At 45.4% G+C, this 23,261-nt stretch overlaps 1 protein-coding gene across 4 annotated transcripts in view; it reads right to left on the reverse strand.

The window, feature by feature from the left end:
* LOC145337674 (phosphofurin acidic cluster sorting protein 2-like) overlaps nucleotides 1-23,261 on the reverse strand; it is a 489,510-nt gene that overhangs the window by 62,426 nt on the left and 403,823 nt on the right. For all 4 annotated transcript variants that reach the window (XM_080182492.1, XM_080182493.1, XM_080182494.1 and 1 more), the window contains one exon: nucleotides 17,870-17,912. In XM_080182492.1, the coding sequence (XP_080038618.1) occupies nucleotides 17,870-17,912 (43 nt within the window). The remainder of the gene's footprint in view (nucleotides 1-17,869; nucleotides 17,913-23,261) is intronic.

The following is a 23,261-nucleotide window of genomic DNA, read 5'->3' on the forward strand; positions in this document are numbered from 1 at the left end:
TGGAGAGTGGCAAATGTTGTACCTTTGTTTGAAAAGGGCTGCAGGGAAAAGCCTGGGAACTACAGGCCAGTGAGCCTCACATCTGTGGTGGGTAAATTGTTGGAAGATATTTTGAGAGACAGGATCTACAGGCATTTAGGAACACAAGGACTGATTAGGGACAGTCAGCATGGCTTTGTGAGTGGAAAATCATGTCTCACAAATTTGAGTTTTTTGAAGAGTAATCAAGAAAGTAGATGAGGGCAGTGCAGTTGATGTTGTCTACATGGACTTTAGCAAGGCCTTTGATAAGGTACCGCATAGTAAGTTGTTGCATAAGGTTAAATCTCACAGGATCCAGGGTGAGGTATCTAAATGGATACAATATTGGCTTCTTAATAGAAGCCAGAGGATGGTGGTAGAGAGTTGTTTTTCAAACTGGAGGCCTGTGACCAGCGGTGTGCCTCAGGGATCAGTGCTGGGCCCACTGTTATTTGTCATTTATATTAATGATTTGGATGAGAATTTGAAGAAATGAGAAAGGATCTAAAAAGCGTGGATTGGGACAGGCTGTTCTCTGGCAAGCTTGTGATTGGTAAGTGGGAGGCCTTCAAAGGAGAAATTTTGAGAGTGCAGAGTTTGTATGTTCCTGTCAGGATTAAAGACAAAGTGAATAATAAGGAACCTTGGTTCTCGAGGGATACTGGCACTCTGATAAAGAAGAGATATGTATGACATGTACAAGCAACAGAGAGCAAATAAGATGCTTGAGGAGTATAAAAAACTGCAAGAAACTACTTAAGAAAGAAATCAGAAGGGCTAAAAGAAGACATGAACATAGAACATAGAACATTACAACGCAGAACAGGCCCTTCGGCCCACGATGTTGCGCCGACCAGTTAAAAAACAATGACCCTCTAACCTAAACCAAACCCTTTCCATCCATAAACCTATCCACGGATCTCTTAAACGCCCCCAAACTAGGCACATCCACAACTGCAGCAGGCAGGGCATTCCAATCCCTCACCACCCTCTGGGTAAAGAACCTACCCCTGACATCCGTCCTATAATTACCACCCCTTAATTTAAAGCTATGCCCCCTCGTGCTAGCTTTCTCCATCCGAGGAAAAAGGCTATCACTGTCCACCCTATCCAAACCTCTAATCATCTTATATGTTTCAATAAGGTCCCCTCGCAGCCGCCTTCTTTCTAATGAAAACAACCTCAAATCCCTCAGTCTCTCCTCATAGGACCTCCCCTCCATACCAGGCAACATCCTGGTAAACCTCCTCTGCACCCTCTCCAAAGCCTCCACATCCTTCCTATAATGTGGGGACCAGAACTGCACACAATACTCCAAGTGCGGACGCACCAGAGTTTTGTACAGTTGCAACATGACGCTGCGGCTCTTAAATTCAATCCCCCTACCAATATACGCCAAGACACCGTATGCCTTCCTAACAACCCTATCTACTTGATTCCCAACTTTCAGGGATCTATGTACACATACACCTAGATCCCTCTGTTCATCCACACTATTCAGAGTCCTACCGTTAGCCCTATACTCTACACATCCATTATTCCTGCCAAAGCGAATTACCACACACTTTTCTGCATTAAACTCCATCCTCCACCTCTCGGCCCAGATCTGCAACTTGACCAAGTCTCCCTGTAGACTAAGACACCCTTCCTCACTATCTACCAACCTCCGACTTTGGTGTCATCAGCAAATTTACTAATCCACCCAGCTATACCCTCATCCAGATCATTTATAAAAGGTGGGAGGTTGCTTTGGCAGTCAAGGTGAAGGATGATCCTAAGAGGATCTACAGGTACATTCTTCAGTATATGTATCTGTCAGTACTGACACTTATCCGTCAGTAGTAGATAAAATATTGGAAGGAATACTAAGCGATAGGATCTACAAATATTTGGATAGACAGGGATTTATTAGGGAGAGTCAACATGGCTTTGTGCGTGGTAGGTCATGTTTAACCAATTAGTGTTTTTCGAGGAGGTTACCAGAAAAGTGGATGAAGAGAAGGCAGTGGATGTTGTCTACATGAACTTCAGTAAGGCCTTCGACAAGGTCCTGCATGGGAGGTTAGTTAGGAAGGTTTAGTCACTAGGTATAAATGGAGAGGTTGTAAATTGGATTAGACACTGGCTCAATGGAAGAAGCCAGAGAGTGGTAGTGGAGGATTGTTTCTCTGAGTGGAGGCCTGTGACTAGTGGTGTGCCGCAGGGATCAGTGCTGGGTCCATTGCTGTTTGTCATCTATATCAATGATCTGGATGATAATGTGGTAAATTGGACCAGCAAATTTGCTGATGATACGAAGATTGGAGGTGTGGTGGACAGTGAGGAAGGTTTTCAAAGCTTGCAGAGGGAGTTGGACCAGCGAGAAAAATGGGCTGAAAAATGGCAGGTGGAGTTTAATGCAGACAAGTGTGAGGTATTGCACTTTGGAAGGACAAACCAAAGTAGAACATACAAGGTAAATGGTAAGACACTGAAGAGTGTAGTAGAACAGAGGGATCTGGGATTACAGATACATAATTCCCTAAAAGTGGCGTCACAGGTAGATAGGGTTGTAAAGACTGCTTTTGGAACATCGGCCTTTATAAATCAAAGTATCAAGTATAAGAATTGAAATATTATGGTGAGGTTATATAAGACATTGGTGAGGCCGAATTTAAAGTACTGTGTGCAGTTTTGGTCACCTAATTACAGGAAAGATATTAATAAGAGCGCAGAGAAGGTTTACAAGGATGTTGCTGAGACTTGAGAAGCTGAGTTATAGAGAAAGGTTGAATAGGTTAGGACTTTATTCTCTGGAGCGTAGAAGAATGAGGGGAGATTTGATAGTGGTGTATAAAATGATGGGTATAGATAGAGTGAATGCAAGCAGGCTTTTCCCACTGAGGCTCGGGGAGAAAAAAACTAGAGGACATGGGTTAAAGATGAAAGGAGAAAAGTTTAAAGGGAATATTAGGGGGGGGATTCTTCACGCAGAGAGTGGTGGGAGTGTGGAATGAGCTGCTGGATAAAGTGGTAAATGTGGGGTCACTTTTAACATTTAAGAAAAACTTGGACAGGTTCATGGATGAGAGGGGTGTGGAGGGATATGGTCCAGGTACAGGTCAGTGGGACTAGGCAGTAAAATGGTTCGGCACAGACAAGAAGGGCCAAAAGGCCTGTTTCTGTGCTGTAATTTTCTATGGTTCTATGGCAGGCATGGTTAGTAAGTTTGCAGATGACACTCAGATTGGTGGCATAGTGGACAGTGAAGAAAGTTATCTTCAATTCCAATGGAATTTTGATCAATTGGGCCAGTGGACTGACGAATGGCAGATGGAATTTAATTTAGACAAATGCCAGGTGATGCATTTTGGTCGATTGAACCAGGGCAGGAACTGGAGCTGGAACTGGATGAACTCAGGATCATTTGGGAGGCAGAGACAGTTATAGATAAAAGCTACAGGGAGGTAGTTACTCCTAGAAATGAAGATACTTGGGTGACTGTTAGAAGGGGTAAGAAGCAGTCAGTGCAGTGATCCCCTGTGGCCATTCCTTTGTTTAACAAGTATACCATTTTAGATACTGTTGTGGGGACGACTCACCAAGGGTAAGTCATGGCATACAGATCTCTGGCACAGAGTCTGCCCCTGTTGCTCAGAAGGGAAGGGGGGAAAGAGGAGTGAAGCATTAGTCATTGGGGACTCAATAGTTAGGGGGACAGATAGGAGACTCTGTGGGAACGAGAGAGACTCGCGGTTGGTGCGTTGCCTCCCAGGTGCCGGGGTCCATGATGCCTCGGATCGTGTTTTCAGGATCCTTAAGGGGGAGGGGGATCAGCCCCAAGTCGTGATCCACTTAGGCACTGAAGACTAGGCAGGAAAAGGGATGGGGATGTAAGGCAGAAATTCAGGGAGTTAGGGTGGAAGCTTAGAGCTAGAACAGACAGGGTTGTTATCTCTGATTTGTTACCCGTGCCATGTGCTACGAGGAGACGAATAGGGAGAGACAGCAGTTGAACGTGTGGCTACAGGGATGGTGCAGGAGGGAGGGATTCAGATACCTGGATAACTGGGGATCATTCTGGGGTAGGTGGGACCTCTACAAATGGCATGGACTGCACCTGAACCAGAGGGGGTACCAATATCCTGGAGGGGAAATTTGCTAATGCTCTTTGGGAGGGTTTAAACTAATTCAGCAGGGGGATGGGAACCTGAATTGTAGCTCCAGTGTTCAGGAGGTTGAGAGTGGTGAGGTCATGAATAATGTTCAAGCTCGCAGGAGTGTACCCGCAGGCAGGAAGGTGGTTTGAAGTGTGTCTACTTCAATGCCAGGAGCATTCGGAATAAGGTGGGTGAACTTGCAGCGTGGGTTGGTACCTGAGACTGCGATGTTGTGGCTATTTTGGAGACATGGATAGAGCAGGGACAGGAATGGTTGTTGGAGATTCCAGGGTTTAGATGTTTCAGTAAGATCAAGGAAGATGGTAAAAGAGGGGGAGGTGTGGCGTTGTTAGTCAGGGACAGTATTATGGTGGCAGAAAGGACGTTTGATGTGGACTTTTCTATTGAGGTAGTATGGCCTGAGAGTAGAAACAGGAAAGGAGAGGTCACTCTGCTGGGAGTTTTCTATAGGTCTCCAAAAAGTTCCAGAGACGTAGAGGAAAGGATCGCAAAGATGATTCTGGATAGGAGCGAAAGTAACAGGGTAATTGTTCTGGGGGATTTTAACTTTACAAATATTGACTGGAAAAGCTATTGGTCGAGTGCTTTTGATGGGTCAGTTTTGTCTAATGTATGCAGGAGGGTTTCATAAGAACATAAGAAATAGGAGTAGGAGTAGGCCATCTAGCCCTTCGAGCCTGCCCCGCCATTCAATAAGATCATGGCTGATCTGTCGCTGCTCAGTTCCACTTTCCCGCCCTCTCCCCATAACCCTTAGTCCCCTCTCTTATCAAAAACCCATCAACCCGCGTCTTAAAAATATTTAGCGAGGCAGCCTCCACCACTTCAACGGGCAGAGAATTCCAGAGATTCACCACCCTTTGAGTGAAGAAGTTCCTCCTCAACTCCGTTCTCCTGACACAGTATGTAGATAGGCCAACAAGATGTGAGGCCACATTGGATTTGGTACTGGGTAATGAACCAGGCCAGGTGTTAGATTTGGAGGTAGGTGAGCACGTTGGTGATAGTGACCACAATTTGGATACATTTACATTAGCAATGGAAAGGGACAGGTATATACTGCAGGGCAAGAGTTATAGCTGGGGGAAAGGAAATTATGATGCCATTAGGCAAGATTTAGGATGCATAGGATGTGGAAGGAAACTGCAGGGAATGAGCACAATTGAAATGTGGAGCTTGTTCAAGGAGCTATGTCTGAACCCAAGATCAAACTATCCCACTCCCTATCATTCTGGAGTGTTCCATGTGCCTATCCAATAACTGCTTGAAAGGTCCTAAAGTGTCCGACTCCACTATCACAGCAGGCAGTGTATTCCACACCCCAACCACTCTCTGAGTAAAGAATCTACCTCGGACATCCCTCCTATATCTCCCACCATGAAGCTTATAGTTATGCTTATAGTAACAGCTACATCCACCCGAGGAAATAGTCTCTGCACGTCCCCTCTATCTATCCCCCTCATCATCTTATAAACCTCTATTAAGTCGTCTCTCATCCTCCTCCATTCTAAAGAGAAAAGCCCCAGCTCCCTCAACCCTTCCTCATAAGGCCTACCCTCCAAACCAGGCAGCATCCTGGTAAATCTCCTCTGCACTCTCTCCAATGCTTCCACATCCTTCTTATAGTGAGGTGACCAGAACTGAACACAATATTCCAAATGTGGTCTCACCAAGGTCCGGTATAGTTGCAGCATAACCCCACGGCTCTTAAACTCAAACCCCCTGTTAATAAACACTAACACACTATAAACCTTCTTCACGGCTCTATCCACTTGAGTGGCAACCTTCAGAGATCTGTGGATATGAACCCCAAGATCTCTCTGTTCCTCCACATTCCTCAGAACCCTGCCGTTGACCCTGTAATCCACATTCAAGTTTGTCCTACCAAAATGAATCACCTCACGCTTATCAGGGTTAAACTCCATCTGCCACTTTTCAGCCCAGCTCTGCATCCTATCAATGTCTCTTTGCAGCCTGCAAGAGCCCCCCACCTCATCCACTACTCCACCAATCTTGGTGTCATCAGCAAATTTACTGACCCACCCTTCAGCCCCCTCTTCCAAGTCATTGATAAAAATCACAAATAGCAGAGGACCCAGCACTGACCCCTGTGGTACACCGCTGGTAACTGGCCTCTAGTTTGAAAATGTTCCCTCCACCACCACCCTCTGTCTTCTATGAGACAGCCAGTTACTTATCCAATCGGCCAGATTTCCTTCTATCCCACACAGCCTTATCTTCTTCATGAGCCTACCATGGGGAACCTTATCAAACGCCTTACTAAAATCCATGTATACGACATCAGCTGCTCTACCTTCATCTACACACTTAGTTACCTCCTCAAAGAATTCAATCAAATTTGTGAGGCAGGACTTACCCCTCACAAAACCATGCTGACTATCCCGGATTAAACTGAATCTTTCCAAATGGTCGTAAATCCTGTCTCTCAGGACCTTTTCCATTAACTTACCGACCACCAAAGTAAGACTAACTGGTCTATAATTACCAGGGTCATTCCTGTTTCCTTTCTTGACGAGAGGAACAACATTTGCCACTCTCCAATCCCCGTGGACAGTGAGGCCCCAAAGATCAAAGTTAAAGGCTCCGCAATCTCATCCCTTGCCTCCCAAAGCATCCTAGGATGTATCCCATCTGGCCCAGGGGACTTATCCACCCTCAGGTTTTTCAAAATTGCTAATATATCTTCCCTCAGAACATCTATTTCCTCCGGCCTGTATCATGCACTCATCCTCAAAAACATGGCCCCTCTCCTTAGTGAACACTGAAGAAAAGTATTCATTCATCACCTCTCCTATCTCTTCTGGCTCCATGCACAAGCTCCCACTACTATCCTTGACCAGCCCGAACCTCACCCTGGTCTTTCTTTTATTTTTCACATAAGAATAAAAAGCCTTGGGATTTTCCTTTATCTGACCCGCCAAGGACTTCTCATGCCCCCTCCTAGCTGTCCTAAGCCCTTTCTTTAACTCATTCCTAGCTACCTTGTAACCCTCAAGCCATCCAACTGAACCTTGTTTTTTCATTCTTATATACGCTTCCTTTTTCTTCTTGACAAGGCATTCCTTTGTGAACCATGGTTCCCTCACTCGGCCATTTCCTCCCTGCCTGACTGGGACATACCTATCAAGGACATGCAGTAGTTGTTCCTTGAACAAGCTCCACTTTTCGTTTGTGCCCATACCTGACAGTTTCTGTTCCCATCTTATGCTCCCTAATTCTTGCCTAATCGCATCATAATTACCCCTGCCCCAATTATAAACCTGCCGTGTGACCCTATCCCTCTCCATTGCAATAATGAAGGACACCGAATTGTGGTCACTATCTCCAAAGCGCTCTCCCACAAACAAACCTAACACTTGGCCCGGTTCATTACCCAGTACCAAGCCCAATGTGGCGCCATCTCTTGTTGACTTATCCACATATTGTGTTAGGAAACTCTCCTGCACACACTGTACAAAAAGCGCCCCATCAAAAAAATGATTTTATTACGGACAGTCAACACGGATTTGTGAAGGGTAGGTTGTGCCTGACAAACTTTATTGCGTTCTTTGAAAAGATGACCAAAGAGGTGGATAAGGGTAAAGCAGTTGACGTGGTGTATATGGATTTCAGCAAAGTGTTTGATAAGGTTCCCCATGGTAAGCTACTGCAGAAAATGCAGATGCATGGGATTGAGGGTGATTTAGCAGTTTGGATCAGGAATTGGCTAGCTGATAGAAGACAGAGGGGGGTGGTTGATGGGAAATATTCAACCTGGAATTCAGTTACAAGTGGTGTACCTCAGGGATCTGTTTTGGGGCCACTGCTGTTTGTCATTTTTATAAATGACCTAGATGAGGGTGTAGAAGGATGGGTTAGTAAATTTGCTGATGACACCAAAGTCGGAGGAGTTGTAGACGGTGAGGATGGATGTTACAGTTTGCAGAGGGACATAGGTAAGCTGCAGAGCTGGGCTGAGAGGTGGCAGATGGAGTTTAATACGGAAAAGTGTGAGGTGATTCACTTTGGACGGAGTAACAGGATTACAGAGTATTGGGCTAATGGAAGGACTCTTGGTAGTGTGGATGAGCAGAGAAATCTCTAGATCATAGATCCCTGAAAGTTGGCACCCAGGTTGATAAGGTTGTTAAGAAGGCGTACGGTGAGTTAGCTTTTATTGGTAGAGGGATTGAATTTTGGAGCCGTGAGGTCATGTTGCAACTGTACAAAACTCTGGTGTGGCCGCACTTGGAGTATTGCGTACAGTTCTGGTTGCCGCATTATAGGAAGGATGTGGAAGCATTGGAAAGGGTGCAGAGGAGGTTTACCAGGATGTTGCCTGGTATGGTGGGAAGGTCTTATGAGGAAAGGCTGAGGGACTTGAGGTTATTTTCATTAGAGAGAAGGTTAAGAGGTGACCTAATTGAGGCAGACAAGATGATCAGAGGGTTAGATAGGGTGGACAGTGAAAGCCTTTTTCCTCGGATGGTGATGGCTAACACAAGGGGACATAGCTTTAAATTAAGGGGTAGTAATTATAGGACGGATGTCAGAGGTAGGTTCTTTACTCAGAGGGTAGTAAGGACGTGGAATGCCCTGCCTGCAGCAGTTGTGGACTCGCCAACTTTAAGAGCACTCAAATGGTCATTGGATAGGCATATGGATAACATTGGAATAGTTTAGGTTAGAGGGTCATTAGATTGGTTCCACTGGTCGGCGCAACATCGAGGGCCGAAGGGCCTGTATTGAGCTGTAATGTTCTATGTTCTATGTTCATCTGAACTATTCGACCTATAAAGGTTCCAATCAATATTTGGAAAAGTCAATATTTGATAAGTATGTACCTGTCAGGCAGGGAGGAAGTGGTCGAGCGAGGGGACCCTGGTTTACTAAAGAAGTTGAATCTCTTGTAAAAAGGAAGAAGGAGACTTATGTCAAGATGAGACGTGAAGGCTCAGTTAGGGTGCTTGAGAGTTACAAGTTAGCCAGAAGAACCTAAACAGAAAGCTAAGAAGAGCCAGGAGGGGACATGAGAAGTCTTTGGCAGGTAGGATCAAGGAAAACCCTAAAGCTTTCTATGTCAGGAATAAAAGAATGACTAGGGTAAGATTAGGGCCAGTCAAGGACAGTAGTAGAAAGTTGTGCGTGGAGCCCGAAGAGGTAGGAGAGGCACTAAATGAATATTTTTTGTCAGTATTCACGCAGGAAAAAGACAATGTAGTCGAAGAGAATACTGAGATACAGGCTATTAGACCAGACGGGATTGAGGTTCATAAGGAGGAAGTGTTAGCAATTCTGGAACATATGAAAATAGATAAGTCCTCTGCACCGGATGGGATATATCCTAGGATTCTCTGAGAAGCTAGGGGAGAGATTGCAGAACCTTTGGCTTTGATCTTTATGTCGTCATTGTCTACAGGAATAGTGCCAGAAGACTGGAGGATAGCAAACGTTGTCCCCTTGTTCAAGAAGGGGATAGAGACAACTCTGGTAATTATAGACCAGTGAGCCTTACTTCTGTGTGGCAAAGTTTTAGAAAGGATTATAAGAGATAGAATTTATAAGCATCTAGAAAGGAATAATTTGATTAGGGATAGTCAACACGGTTTTGTGGAGGGTAGGTTGTGCCTCACAAACCTTATTGAGTTCTTTGAGAAGGTGACCAAAGAGGTGGATGAGGGTAAAGCAGTTGATGTGGTGTATATGAATTTCAGTAAACTGTTTGATAAGGTTCCCCACAGTAAGCTATTGCAGAAGGTATGGAGGCATGGGATTGAGAGTGATTTAGTGGTTTGGATCAGGAATTCGCTAGCTGTAAGAAGACAGAGGGTGGTGGTTGATGGGAAATATTCAACCTGGAGTTCAGTTACTAGTGGTGTACCGCAGGGATCTGTTTTGGGGCTATTGCTGTTTGTCATTTTTATAAATGACCTGGATGAGGGCGTAGAAGAATGGATTAGTAAATTTGCGGACGACACCAAAGTCGGTGGAGTTGCGGACAGTGCAGAAGGATGTTGCAGAGGGGCATAGATAAGCTGCAGAGCTGGGCAGAGAGGTGGCAAATAGAGTTTAATGCAGATAAGTATGAAGTGAACATAGATAGAACATAGAACATAGAACATTACAGCGCGGAACAGGCCCTTCGGCCCACAATGTTGCGCCGACCAGTCTTATTTTTTAAAAAAAAAACATTGACCCTCTAATCTAAACCAATCCCTTTTCGTCCATAAACCTATCCACCAATCTCTTAAACGCCCCCAAACTAGGCGCATTTACAACTGCAGCAGGCAGGGCATTCCAGTCCCTCACCACCCTCTGGGTAAAGAACCTGCCCCTGACATCCGTCCTATAACTACCCCCCCTTAATTTAAAGCCATGCCCCCTCGTGCTAGATTTCTCCATCCGAGGAAACAGGCTATCACCATCCACCCTATCTAAACCTCTAATCATCTTATATGTTTCTACAAGATCCCCTCTTAGCCGCCTTCTTTCCAGTGAAAACAACCCCAAATCCCTCAGTCTCTCCTCATAGGACCTCCCCTGCATACCAGGCAACATCCTGGTAAACCTCCTCTGCACCCTCTCCAAAGCCTCCACATCCTTCCTGTAATGTGGGGACCAGAACTGCACACAGTACTCCAAGTGCGGCCGCACCAGAGTTGTGTACAGTTGCAACATGACGCTGCGACTCCTAAATTCAATCCCCCTACCAATAAACGCCAAGACACCGTACGCCTTCTTAACAACCTTATCCACTTGATTCCCAACTTTCAGGGATCTATGTACACATACACCTAGATCCCTCTGCTCCTCCACTCTATTCAAAGTCCTCCCGTTAGCCCTATACTCAACACATCTGTTATTCCTACCGAAATGGATTACCTCACACTTCTCCGCATTAAACTCCATCCGCCACCTCGCGGCCCAGCTCTGCAACCTATCCAAGTCACCCTGCAAACTTCGACACCCTTCCTCACAATCTACCACACCTCCGACTTTGGTGTCATCAGCAAACTTACTAATCCACCCAACTATACCCTCATCCAGATCATTAATAAAGATTACAAACAGCAGTGGCCCCAAAACAGATCCCTGAGGCACACCACTCGTAACTGAACTCCATGATGAATAATTACCATCAACCACCACCCTCTGTCTCCTATCTGCTAACCAATTCCTGATCCAAGTACCTAAATTACCACCAATCCCATACATCTGCATTTTCTGCAGAAGCATACCATGGTGAACCTTATCAAACGCCTTACTAAAATCCATATATACCACGTCTACTGCCTTACCCCTATCCACCTCTTTGGTCACCTTCTCAAAGAACTCAATAAGGTTAGTAAGGCACGACCTTCCCACTACAAAACCATGCTGACTATCTCTAATCAATTCATTACTCTCCAAATAACTATAAATCCTATCCCTAATAATTCTTTCTAAAACCTTACCCACTACAGAAGTAAGACTCACTGGTCTGTAATTCCCAGGGAAGTCTCTGCTCCCCTTCTTAAACAATGGGACAACATTCGCTGTCCTCCAATCTTCCGGTACTATACCAGAGACCAACGACGACCTGAAGATCAGAGCCAGTGGCTCTGCAATCACCTCTCTTGCCTCCCATAGAATCCTAGGGTAAATCCCGTCCGGGATTTACCGTGATTCACTTTGGAAGGAGTAACAGGAATACAGAGTACTGGGCTCATGGTAAGTTACTTGGTAGTGTGGATGAGAGATCGAGGTGTCCATGTACATAGATCCTTGAAAGTGGGCACCAAGGTTGATAGGGTTGTTAAGAAGGTGTGCAGTGTGTTAATTTTTATTGGTAGAGGGATTGAGTCTCAGAGCCATGAGGTCATGATGCAGCATACCGCACTTGGACATCTTTTTGTAGTATATATAAATGACTTGGAAGAGGGAGTAAGTGGTGTGATCAGCAAATTTGCAGATGACACTAAGATGGCTGGATTGGCGGGCAGTGAGGAGCAGTGTCTGGCAATACAACGGGATATCGATAGGCTGGTATATTGGGCAGATATGTGGCAAATGGAGTTTAATCCTGATAAATGTGAGGTGATGCATTTTGGCTGAAATAATGTAGGGGGGAGTTTTATGATAAAGGGCAGATCTATAAAGAGTATAGAAACGCAGCGGGACCTGAGGGTGCAACTGCACAAGTCTCTGAAGGTGGCAGTACAAGTGGAGAAGGCTGTGAAGAAAACTTATGGTATGCTAGCCTTTATAGGAAGGGGTACAGAGTATAAGAGCTGGAGTCTAATGTTGCAGTTGTATAGAACATTGGTTAGGCCGGATTTGGAGTACTGCATCCAGTTCTGGTGGCCTTACTACCGGAAAGACGTGGAGACCCTGGAGAGAGTGCAGAGGAGGATTACCAGGATGCTACCTGGTATGGAAGGACTGGGTTATGAGGAAAGATTGAGCAAATTGGGGCTGTTTTCCCTTGAAAGACGGCGACTGAGGGGAGATCTAATAGAGGTATATAAGATTATGAAGGGTATAGATACAGTAAACATTGGTAAGCTTTTTCCTATGTTAGAAATGCATAGTACGAGGGGCCATGGGCTTAGGGTGAGGGGGGAGAGGTATAACACAGATATTGGAGGGAGGTTTTTCACACAGAGGGTAGTGGGGGTATGGAATGCTCTGCCAAGCAAGGTGGTGGAGGCAGGCACGCTGGAGTTGTTTAAGAGTTACTTAGACAGGCACATGAGTGGGTTGGAGATGGAAGGATATAGGAGATTGTTTTAAGTAAGGTTCAGTAGCCTTGGGATGTTCCTGGTAACGTATAAGGATGTGGAATGATACTAATGTTTTTCTCTTTTAATTCACAGGTTTTAAGTCGGTCCGCCTTGTTGCCCAACGAGGGGCATACACGCGATGGGTCGTACAAGGGCTGCTCTTGGATGTCCGAGAATAGCCTAGTACTTCATGTCGGTAGTGTACGCTTAAACTGGACCAGATGCTGGGCAACACAACAGCTCAATGACTATCACTGCTTGCTGTGCAGGCACATGGATTTGGGCCAGTGTCTGCGGGAGTTTACGCATTCTCCCTGTGCTTGCGTGGGTTTTCTCCAGGTGCTCTGGTTTCCTCCCACACCCCAAAGATGTGCTATTAGGCTGATTGGAGGTAATAAATTGTCCCTAAATTAGTTTTCCCTCAATGTGGAATGCCATAAGCATAGATAAGGGTCATGGGTGGAGGGGGGACTGGTAATGTTAGAATGGCAGTGCGGGCTCGTTGGGCCGAAGGGCCTGTTTCCCGGGCTGTTTTTGTTCTTTGTTTATTGCATATAGTTCTGGTCGCCGCATTATAAGAAAGATGTGGAAGCATTGGAAAGGGTGCAGAGGAGGTTTGCCAGGATGTTGCCTGGTATGGTGGGAAGGCTGTTGTCGTTAGAGAGAAGAAGTTTAAGAGGTGACTTAATAGAGGCATATAAGATGAGCAGAGGATTACATAGAGTGGACATGTGAATCTTTTTCCTCGGATGGTGATGGCCAACACAAGGGGACATAGCTTTAAATTGAGGGGTGATAGATTAGGATAGATGTCAGAGGTAGGTTCTTTACTCAGAGTAGTGAGAGCATGGAATGCCCTGCCTGCAACAGTAGTGGATTTGCCAACATTAAGGGCATTTAAATGGTCATTGGATAAACATATGGATGATATTGAATAGCATAGGTTAAATGGGCTTTAGATTGGTTGCACAGGTTGGCGCAACATCGAGGGCTGAAGGACCTGTCCTGCGCTGTAATGTTCTATGTTCTAGGACTCGCTCAGTTAATGGTAGGGTGTTGGGGAGAGTTACAGAACAAAGAGATTGAAGGGTACATGTTCATAGCTCCTTGAAAGTGGAATCACAGGTGGACAGAGTGGTGAAGAAGGCATTTGGCATGCTTGGTTTCATTGGTCAGAACATTGAATACAGGAGTTGGGATGTTTTGTTGAAGTTGTACAAGACATTGGTGAGACCACACTTGGAATACTGTGTGCAATTCTGGTCACCCTATTATAGAAAGGATATTATTAAACTAGAAAGAGTACAGAAAAGATTTACTGGAATGCTACCAGGAGTTGATGAATTGAGTTATAAAGAGAGGTTGGATAGACTGGGACTTTTTTCTCTGGAGTGTAGGAGGCTGACAGGTGATCTTACAGGGGTCTATAAAATAATGAGGAGTATAGATCAGATAGATAGTCAATACCTTTTCCCAAAGGTAGGGGAGTCTAAAACTAAACCTTCTTTACCGATTGTAAAGAAGGAATGTAGGAGAATGGATAACCAGCCGTGGTTAGCGAAGGAAATAAAGGAGAGTATTAAATTAAAAGCTGATGCATTCAGAGTGGCTAAAAGTAGTGGGCGATTAGAAGATTGGGAGAAATTTAAAAATCAACAAAGAATGACTAAGAAGTTGATAAAGAAAGGAAGGATAGACTATGAAGCTAAACTAGCACTAAATATGAAAAAGGACAGTAAGAGTTTTTACAAATACATAAAGAAGAGGAGGCTGGCTAGAGTGAATGTTGGACCCTTAGAGGATGAGAGGGGGGATTTAGTGGTGGGAGATGAGGAAATGGCTGAGGCCTTAAATAAGTTTTTTGCCTCAGTCTTCACGGGTGAGGACACGAATAGTTTGCCAGATATTAAAGGTAGAAGAATGGTAGGAGTTGAGGGCCTGAATGCGATTACTGTCACTAGAGAGGTAGTGCTTGATAGACTAATGGGACTGAAGGTGGACAAGTCCCCAGGACCAGATGGAATGCACCCCAGGGTTCTGAAGGAAATGGCAGAGGTGATAGTGAATACCTTAGTGATTATTTACCAAAATTCGCTGGATTCCGGGGAAGTGCCGGAAGATTGGAAAATGGCTAATGTTATGCCGCTGTTTAGAAAAGGTAGCAGGCAAAAGGCAGGGAATTATAGGCCAGTTAGTTTAACGTCTGTATTTGGAAAAATGCTTGAATCCGTCATCAAAGAAGAAATAGTGAGGCACCTAGAAAAGAATGGTTTGATAGAGCAGACGCAGCACAGATTCGTTAAGGGGAAGTCGTGTTTGACGAATTTATTGGATTTCTGTGAGGATGTGACTAATGCGGTAGACAGAGGGGAACCGGGGGATGTGGTGTTTTTAGATTTTCAAAAGGCGTTTGATAAGGTGCCTCATAAAAGGTTGCTACTGAAGGCTAGGGTGCACAGAGTTGGAGGTAAGGTGTTAGCGTGGATAGAGGATTGGTTGTCTAATAGGAAGCAGAGAGTTGGTATCAATGGGTGCTATTCTGGTTGGAGATTGGTGACTAGTGGAGTGCCGCAGGGATCGGTGCTGGAGCCTCAACTATTTACCATTTATATAGATGATCTGGAGGAGGGGGCTGAGTGTAGGGTGACAAAATTTGCTGATGACACGAAGATGAGTGGAAAAGCAAATTGCGTGGAGGGTGTGGAAAGTCTGCAGAGGGATCTGGATAGGCTAAGCGAGTGGCCGAGGACCTGGCAGATAGAGTATAATGTTAGCAAGTGTGAGGTTATCCACTTTGGCAGAAATAATAGTAGGAGGGATTACTATTTAAAGGGCGAAAAGCCGCAGCATGGTACAGTGCAGAGGGACCTGGGGGTCCTTGTGCACGAGTCGCAAAAACCCAGTCTGCAGATGCAGCAGGTGATCAAGAAGGCGAATGGGATGCTGGCCTTTATAGCGAGGGGGATAGAATATAAAAGAAGGGGTGTCTTGCTGCAACTGTACAGGGTACTGGTCAGGCTGCAGCTGGAGTACTGTGTGCAGGTTTGGTCGCTGCACTTGCGCAAGGATATTTTGGCCTTGGAGGGATTGCAGAGGAGGTTTACTAGGCTGATACCGGAGATGAGGGGGTTGGACTATGAAGAGAGACTAAATAGACTGGGTCTGTACTCATTGGAGTTTAGAAGGATGAGGGGGGGATCTTATAGAGACGTATAAGATAATGAAAGGGATGGATAGGGTAGAGGTAGAGAGATTCTTCCCGCTTAGAAAGGATAGCAGGACTAGAGGGCACAGCCTCAAGATAAGGGGGGTGCAGTTTAGATCGGAGTTGAGGAGGAACTTCTTCACTCAAAGGGTGGTGAATCTCTGGAATGGTGGAGGCTACCTCGCTAAATATATTTAAGTCACGGGTAGATAGATTTCTGATAGACAAGGGAATTAAGGGTTATGGGGAGAGGGCGGGAATGTGGAACTGATCCACTTCAGATCAGCCATGATCTTATTGAATGGCGGGGCAGGCTCGTAGGGCTAGATGGCCCACTCCTGCTCCTATTTCTTATGTTCTTATGTCCTTATGTAAAAGGCATTGATTTAAGGTGAGAGGGGAAAGATACAAAAGTGTCCAGAGGGACAATGTTTTCACAGAGAGGTCTGGAACAAGCTGACAGAGGTAGTAGTAGAGGCGGGTACAATGTTGTCTTTTAAAAAGCATTTAGACAGTTATGTGGGTACGATGGTTATAAAGGGATATATGCCAAATGCGGGCAACTGGAATTTAAAAAAAGAGGCAGCGTAAACAAGTTGTGCTGAAGGGCCCATGCTATAAACCTCAGAAACTCTATAACCTGGTTAAACATGATTTCCCTTTCACGTTGACTCTGCCTGATTGTTGTGAAGTTTTTCAACTGCCCCACTATAACAGCTTTAATAATGGCTTTTAACATGTTCTCTCTGACAGGCGTTAGACTAACTGGCCTGTAGGTTCCTGCTTTCTGCATCCCTCCTTTTTTGAGTAAGCAGTTAGGTTTATTATCTTCCAAGGTGATGGCACCTGTCCCCAATCCAGGAACTTCTGGAAAATGAAAACCACATCTGGGGCACTGTGGTTTAAAAGGTGAGGATTTTTTCTCCCAGAAGGTTGTTATTACACAAAATTCTCTTCCATTTAAGGCAATAGAGGCTGGGCCATTGAATTTATTCAAGGCCAGGTTAATAGAGAGGAAGGTGGGACACAGTCAGATCCGTCATGATCTTACTGGATAGTCATGCAGGCTTAAAGTGCCAAATGGCCTCCTTCTGTTCCTCTTCCAAAGTCACAATTTCTTTGCTCCTATACCAACATGTAGGTGTGGTGTGGTCTCAGGACAGAGGATAGTGTCTGATTGCAATGTACTGGGGCTGATGTGGAGAGACTGAAGAAGCTTGAGAAGAGATTTGATAGAGTCGCTCAAAATCATGAAGCTAAACAAGGAGAAACGCTTCCCAGAGGCAGGAAGGTCAGTAGCCAGAAGATTGAAGTTGATTAAGAAAAGCGAGCTGTGAGCAGTAATGTGCCACCTAATAGCACAGAGGAAGCAAATCCAAATGGAGCTCCCAAAAGAGATTTGAAAGGAAGGTTGCAGAGTGATGAGAAAAGGACAAAGGAGATGAGATAAATGGGATAGTTTGTTCACTAAGCAGACAGGAGCAGCCAGACGCAGCCTAGTGCATTGTAACATTCTGCAATTCTATTGTTAGTTTGCCTTCTAGCTCCATGTTGTCAACACTCCAAAGTCTAACAACTCGAAGCTTTAGCATTGTTTCAGTGTTTGTGAACACAGACTGGGCTGAAGCTTCAACAATGCGGAGGAATTTGGAAAAGCTCTTCACACATCATAGCAGTGAGTTAAAGACCCAAAGACCAATAGCTGAGCTGGGGATACTTACACCCACAAAAGGGATGAACTTCTGGCAGGAATCCTCATCAGGGCTAAAGTGAGAGAAGACAAGCAGTATTATTCACAGTCTTATCCAAAGGCAGGCAGGCCAGGCTGCGCTTACACACAGTCTACCTGCACCAGATTGAAATTCACTGCAACTCAGACCAATCTCCACGGTAAACCAAATGTATGCATGGAATCAAGAGAGCAGAACCCATTGCAATAGTCTACAATCACAGCACCCACAGCCTGCAAATAATCAGAAATCAAACCGCTTTGCATATTCACAAATCAAACAACTCAAAATAATCTCAAATCAAACTCTCTGAAACAATCCCAAATCAAACACCCTGAAATAATCTCAAATCAAATTCGCTGAAATAATCTCAAATTAAATTCTCTGAAATAACCTTAAATCAAATACTCTGAATCAATCCCAAATCAAACACCCTGAAATAATCTCAAACCAAACTCTCTGAAATACTCTCACACCAAACATTCTGAATTAATCTTAAATCGAACTCTCCGAATTAATCTCAAATCAAATTATTTGAAATAATCTCAAATCAAACACTCTGAAATAATTCCAAATCAAACATTCTGAAATAATCTCAAATCAAGCCCTATGAAATAATCCCAAATCAAACTCTCTGAAATAATCTCAAATCAAACTCTCTGAAATAATCTCAAATCAAACTCTCTGAAATAATCACAAATCAAATTCTCTGAAATAATATCAAATCAAATTCTCTGAAATAATATCAAATCAAACTCTCTGAAACAATTCCAAATCAAACACCTTGAAATAATATCAAATCAAACACTCTGAAATAATCTCAAACCAAATTCTCTGAAATAATGTCAAATCAAATACTCCAAAATAATCTCAAATCAAACACACTGAAATAATCTCAGATCAAACACTCTGTAGTAATCTCAAATCAAATTCTCTGAAATAATCTCAAATCAAACAAATGGAATTACCTCAAATCATTTCCTTGAAAAAAATCTCAATTAACTACTCCAAAATAATATCAAACACCTGAAATAATATCAAATCTAACTCAATGAAACAATCTCAAATCAAACACTCTGAAATGATCCCAAAACACTCTGAAATAATTTCAAATCAAACTCTTTGAAATAATCTCAAATTAAACTCTCTGAAGTAATCCCAAATCAAATTCTCCGTAATAATCTCAAATCAAACACTCTGAAATAGTCTCAAATCATCAAACACTCTGAAATAATCTCAAATCAAATGCTTAGAAATAATTGCAAATCAAACATCTGGAATAATCTCAAATCAAAACTCCTGAAATGATCTCAAATCAAGCACTTTGAAATAATCTCAAATCAAACATCTGAAATAATCTCAAATCAAACTCTCTGAAATAATTTCAAATCAAACACATCAAACACTCTGCAATAATGTCAAATCAAACACTCTGAAATAATTGCAAATCTAACATCTGAAATAATGTCAAATCAAAACACCTGTAATAATTTCAAATCAAGCACTCTGAAATAATCTCAAATAAAATTCTCTGAAATAATCTCAAACACTCTGAAATAACATTAAATTAAACACAATAGAAATAATCCCAAATCAAACACTCTGAAATAATCTCAAATAAAATTTTCTCAAATAATATGAAATCAAATATTTCAAAGTAATCTCACGCCAAAGACTTTGAAAACAACTCGAATCACAGTCTGAAATAATCTCAAATCAAATTCTCCAAAATAATCACAAATCAAACACATCAAACGCTCTGCAATAATCTGAAATCAACCACTCTGTAGTAATCTCAAATAAAATTCACTGAAATAATCTCAAATCAAATTCACTAAAATAATCTCAAATCAAACTCTCTGAAATAACCTCAAATCAAACACATCAAACAATCTGAAATAATCTCAAATCAAACACTGAAATAGTCTCAAATCAAACACTCTGAAATAATTCCAAATCAAACATTCTGAAATAATCTCAAATCAAACATTCTGAAATAATCTCAAATCAAACACTGAAATAATCTCAAATCAAACGCTCTGCAATAATCTGAAATCAACCACTCTGTAGTAATCTCAAATCAAACTCTCTGAAATAACCTCAAATCAAACACATCAAACACTCTGAAATAATCTCAAATCAAACCCCATGAAATAATTTCATTTCAAACACTCTGCAATATCTCAAATGAAACACTGAAATAATCTCAACTCAAACTGTCTGAAATAATCTCAAAATATAATGTCAACGAGTGACAGGGACAGTGGGTGACAATCAGTGACAGTGATAATGAGTGACAGTGAGTGACAGTCAGTGAGTGACAGCAAGTGACAGTGATAGAGACAGTGACTGACAGTGACAGTGAGTGATAATAAGTGACGGTGAGTGATAGTGACAGTGGTCGACAGTGACAGTGAATAAGAGTGAGTGAGAATGAGTGTCAGTCATAGTGAGTGAGTGACTGTGAGTGACAGTGACTGAGTTAGATTGAGTGACAGTGACAGTGAGTGATAGTGAGTGACATTGAGTGACTGAGTGACAGTGAGAGTGAGTGCGTGAGTGAGTGACAATGAGAGAGTGAGAGAAAGTGAGTGAAAGTGAGTTTCAGTGACAGTGACAATGAGTGACAGTGAGGGAGAGTGAGTGGCAGTGACAGAGTGGCAGTGACAGTGAGTGACATTGACGGTGAGTGAGTGAGTGACAGTAAGTGAGTGACAGTGACAGCGAATGACAGTGAGTGTGTGAGTGACCGTGAATGACAGAGTGACAGTGAGTTTCAGTGACAGTGAGAGTGAGAGTGAGAGTTAGCGACAGTGACAGTGAGAGAGAGTGACAGTGATGGTGAGTGACAGTGACGGTGAGTGATAGTGAGTGGCAGTGACAGTGAGAGTGAGTGACAGTGAGTGAGTGACAGAGCGACAGTGACAGTGAATGACAGTGACAAGTGATGGTTACAGTGAGTGATAGTGACAGTGAATGACAGTGACGGTTACAGTGAGTAACAGTGACAGTGAGTGACGGCGATAGCGAGTGACAGTGAGTGACAGCGACAGTGAGTGACAGCGACAGTGAGTGACAGCGACAGTGAGTGACAGCGACAGTGAGTGACAGCGACAGTGAGTGACAGCGACAGTGAGTGACAGCGACAGTGAGTGACAGCGACTGACAGTGAGTGACAGTGACGAGTGAGAGTGAGCGACAGTGAGAGTGAGCGACTGTGAGAGTGAGCGACTGTGAGAGTGAGCGACTGTGAGAGTGAGCGACTGTGAGAGTGAGCGACTGTGAGAGTGAGCGACTGTGAGAGTGAGCGACTGTGAGAGTGAGCGACTGTGAGAGTGAGCGACTGTGAGAGTGAGCGACTGTGAGAGTGAGCGACTGTGAGAGTGAGCGACTGTGATAGTGAGTGACAGTGACAGTGAGCGACCAAAAGTGAGTGAGTGAGTGGCAGTGACACTGAGCGGCCGTGACAGTGAGCGGCAGTGACAGTGAGTGGCAGTGACAGTGAGTGGCAGTGACAGTGAGTGGCAGTGACAGTGAGCAGCAGTGACAGTGAGCGGCCGTGACAGTGAGCGGCCGTGACAGTGAGCGGCCGTGACAGTGAGTGTCAGTGACAGTGAGCGGCAGTGACAGTGAGCGGCCGTGACAGTGAGTGTCAGTGACAGTGAGCGGCCGACGGTGAGTGTCAGTGACAGTGAGCAGCAGTGACAGTGAGCGGCAGTGACAGTGAGTGTCAGTGACAGTGAGTGTCAGTGACAGTGAGCGGCCGACGGTGAGTGTCAGTGACAGTGAGTGTCAGTGACAGTGAGCGGCCGACGGTGAGTGACAGTGACAGTGAGTGACAGTGACAGTGAGTGTCAGTGACAGTGAGCGGCCGTGACAGTGAGCGGCCGTGACAGTGAGCGGCCGTGACAGTGAGCGGCCGTGACAGTGAGCGGCCGTGACAGTGAGCGGCCGTGACAGTGAGCGGCCGTGACAGTGAGCGGCCGTGACACTGAGCGGCCGTGACACTGAGCGGCCGTGACACTGAGCGGCCGTGACACTGAGCGGCCGTGACACTGAGCGGCCGTGACACTGAGCGGCCGTGACACTGAGCGGCCGTGACACTGAGCGGCCGTGACACTGAGCGGCCGTGACACTGAGCGGCCGTGACACTGAGCGGCCGTGACAGTGAGCGGCCGTGACAGTGAGCGGCCGTGACACTGAGCGGCCGTGACACTGAGCGGCCGTGACACTGAGCGGCCGTGACACTGAGCGGCCGTGACACTGAGCGGCCGTGACACTGAGCGGCCGTGACACTGAGCGGCCGTGACACTGAGCGGCCGTGACACTGAGCGGCCGTGACACTGAGCGGCCGTGACACTGAGCGGCCGTGACACTGAGCGGCCGTGACACTGAGCGGCAGTGACACTGAGCGGCAGTGACACTGAGCGGCAGTGACACTGAGCGGCAGTGACACTGAGCGGCAGTGACACTGAGCGGCAGTGACACTGAGCGGCAGTGACAGTGAGCGGCAGTGACAGTGAGCGTCAGTGACAGTGAGCGGCCGTGACACTGAGCGGCCGTGACACTGAGCGGCCGTGACACTGAGCGGCAGTGACAGTGAGTGTCAGTGACAGTGAGCGGCAGTGACAGTGAGCGGCCGTGACAGTGAGCGGCCGTGACAGTGAGTGTCAGTGACAGTGAGCGGCAGTGACAGTGAGCGGCCGTGACACTGAGCGGCAGTGACAGTGAGTGTCAGTGACAGTGAGCGGCAGTGACAGTGAGCGGCCGTGACAGTGAGCGGCCGTGACAGTGAGTGTCAGTGACAGTGAGCGGCAGTGACAGTGAGCGGCAGTGACAGTGAGTGTCAGTGACAGTGAGCGGCCGTGACAGTGAGCGGCAGTGACAGTGAGCGGCAGTGACAGTGAGCGTCAGTGACAGTGAGCGGCCGTGACAGTGAGTGTCAGTGACAGTGAGCGGCCGTGACAGTGAGCGGCCGTGACAGTGAGCGGCCGTGACAGTGAGTGTCAGTGACAGTGAGCGGCCGTGACAGTGAGCGGCCGTGACAGTGAGCGGCCGTGACAGTGAGTGTCAGTGACAGTGAGTGTCAGTGAGTGTCAGTGACAGTGAGCGGCCGTGACAGTGAGTGTCAGTGACAGTGAGCGGCCGTGACAGTGAGCGGCCGTGACAGTGAGTGTCAGTGACAGTGAGCGGCAGTGACAGTGAGCGGCCGTGACAGTGAGTGTCAGTGACAGTGAGCGGCCGTGACAGTGAGCGGCCGTGACAGTGAGCGGCCGTGACAGTGAGCGGCAGTGACAGTGAGTGTCAGTGACAGTGAGTGTCAGTGACAGTGAGTGTCAGTGACAGTGAGCGGCCGTGACAGTGAGCGGCAGTGACAGTGAGT

The sequence above is a fragment of the Carcharhinus amblyrhynchos genome, unplaced genomic scaffold (assembly GCF_965287045.1).
Source record: "Carcharhinus amblyrhynchos unplaced genomic scaffold, sCarAmb.v2.hapA scaffold_58, whole genome shotgun sequence".
Classification (NCBI taxonomy): Eukaryota; Metazoa; Chordata; class Chondrichthyes; order Carcharhiniformes; family Carcharhinidae; genus Carcharhinus; species Carcharhinus amblyrhynchos.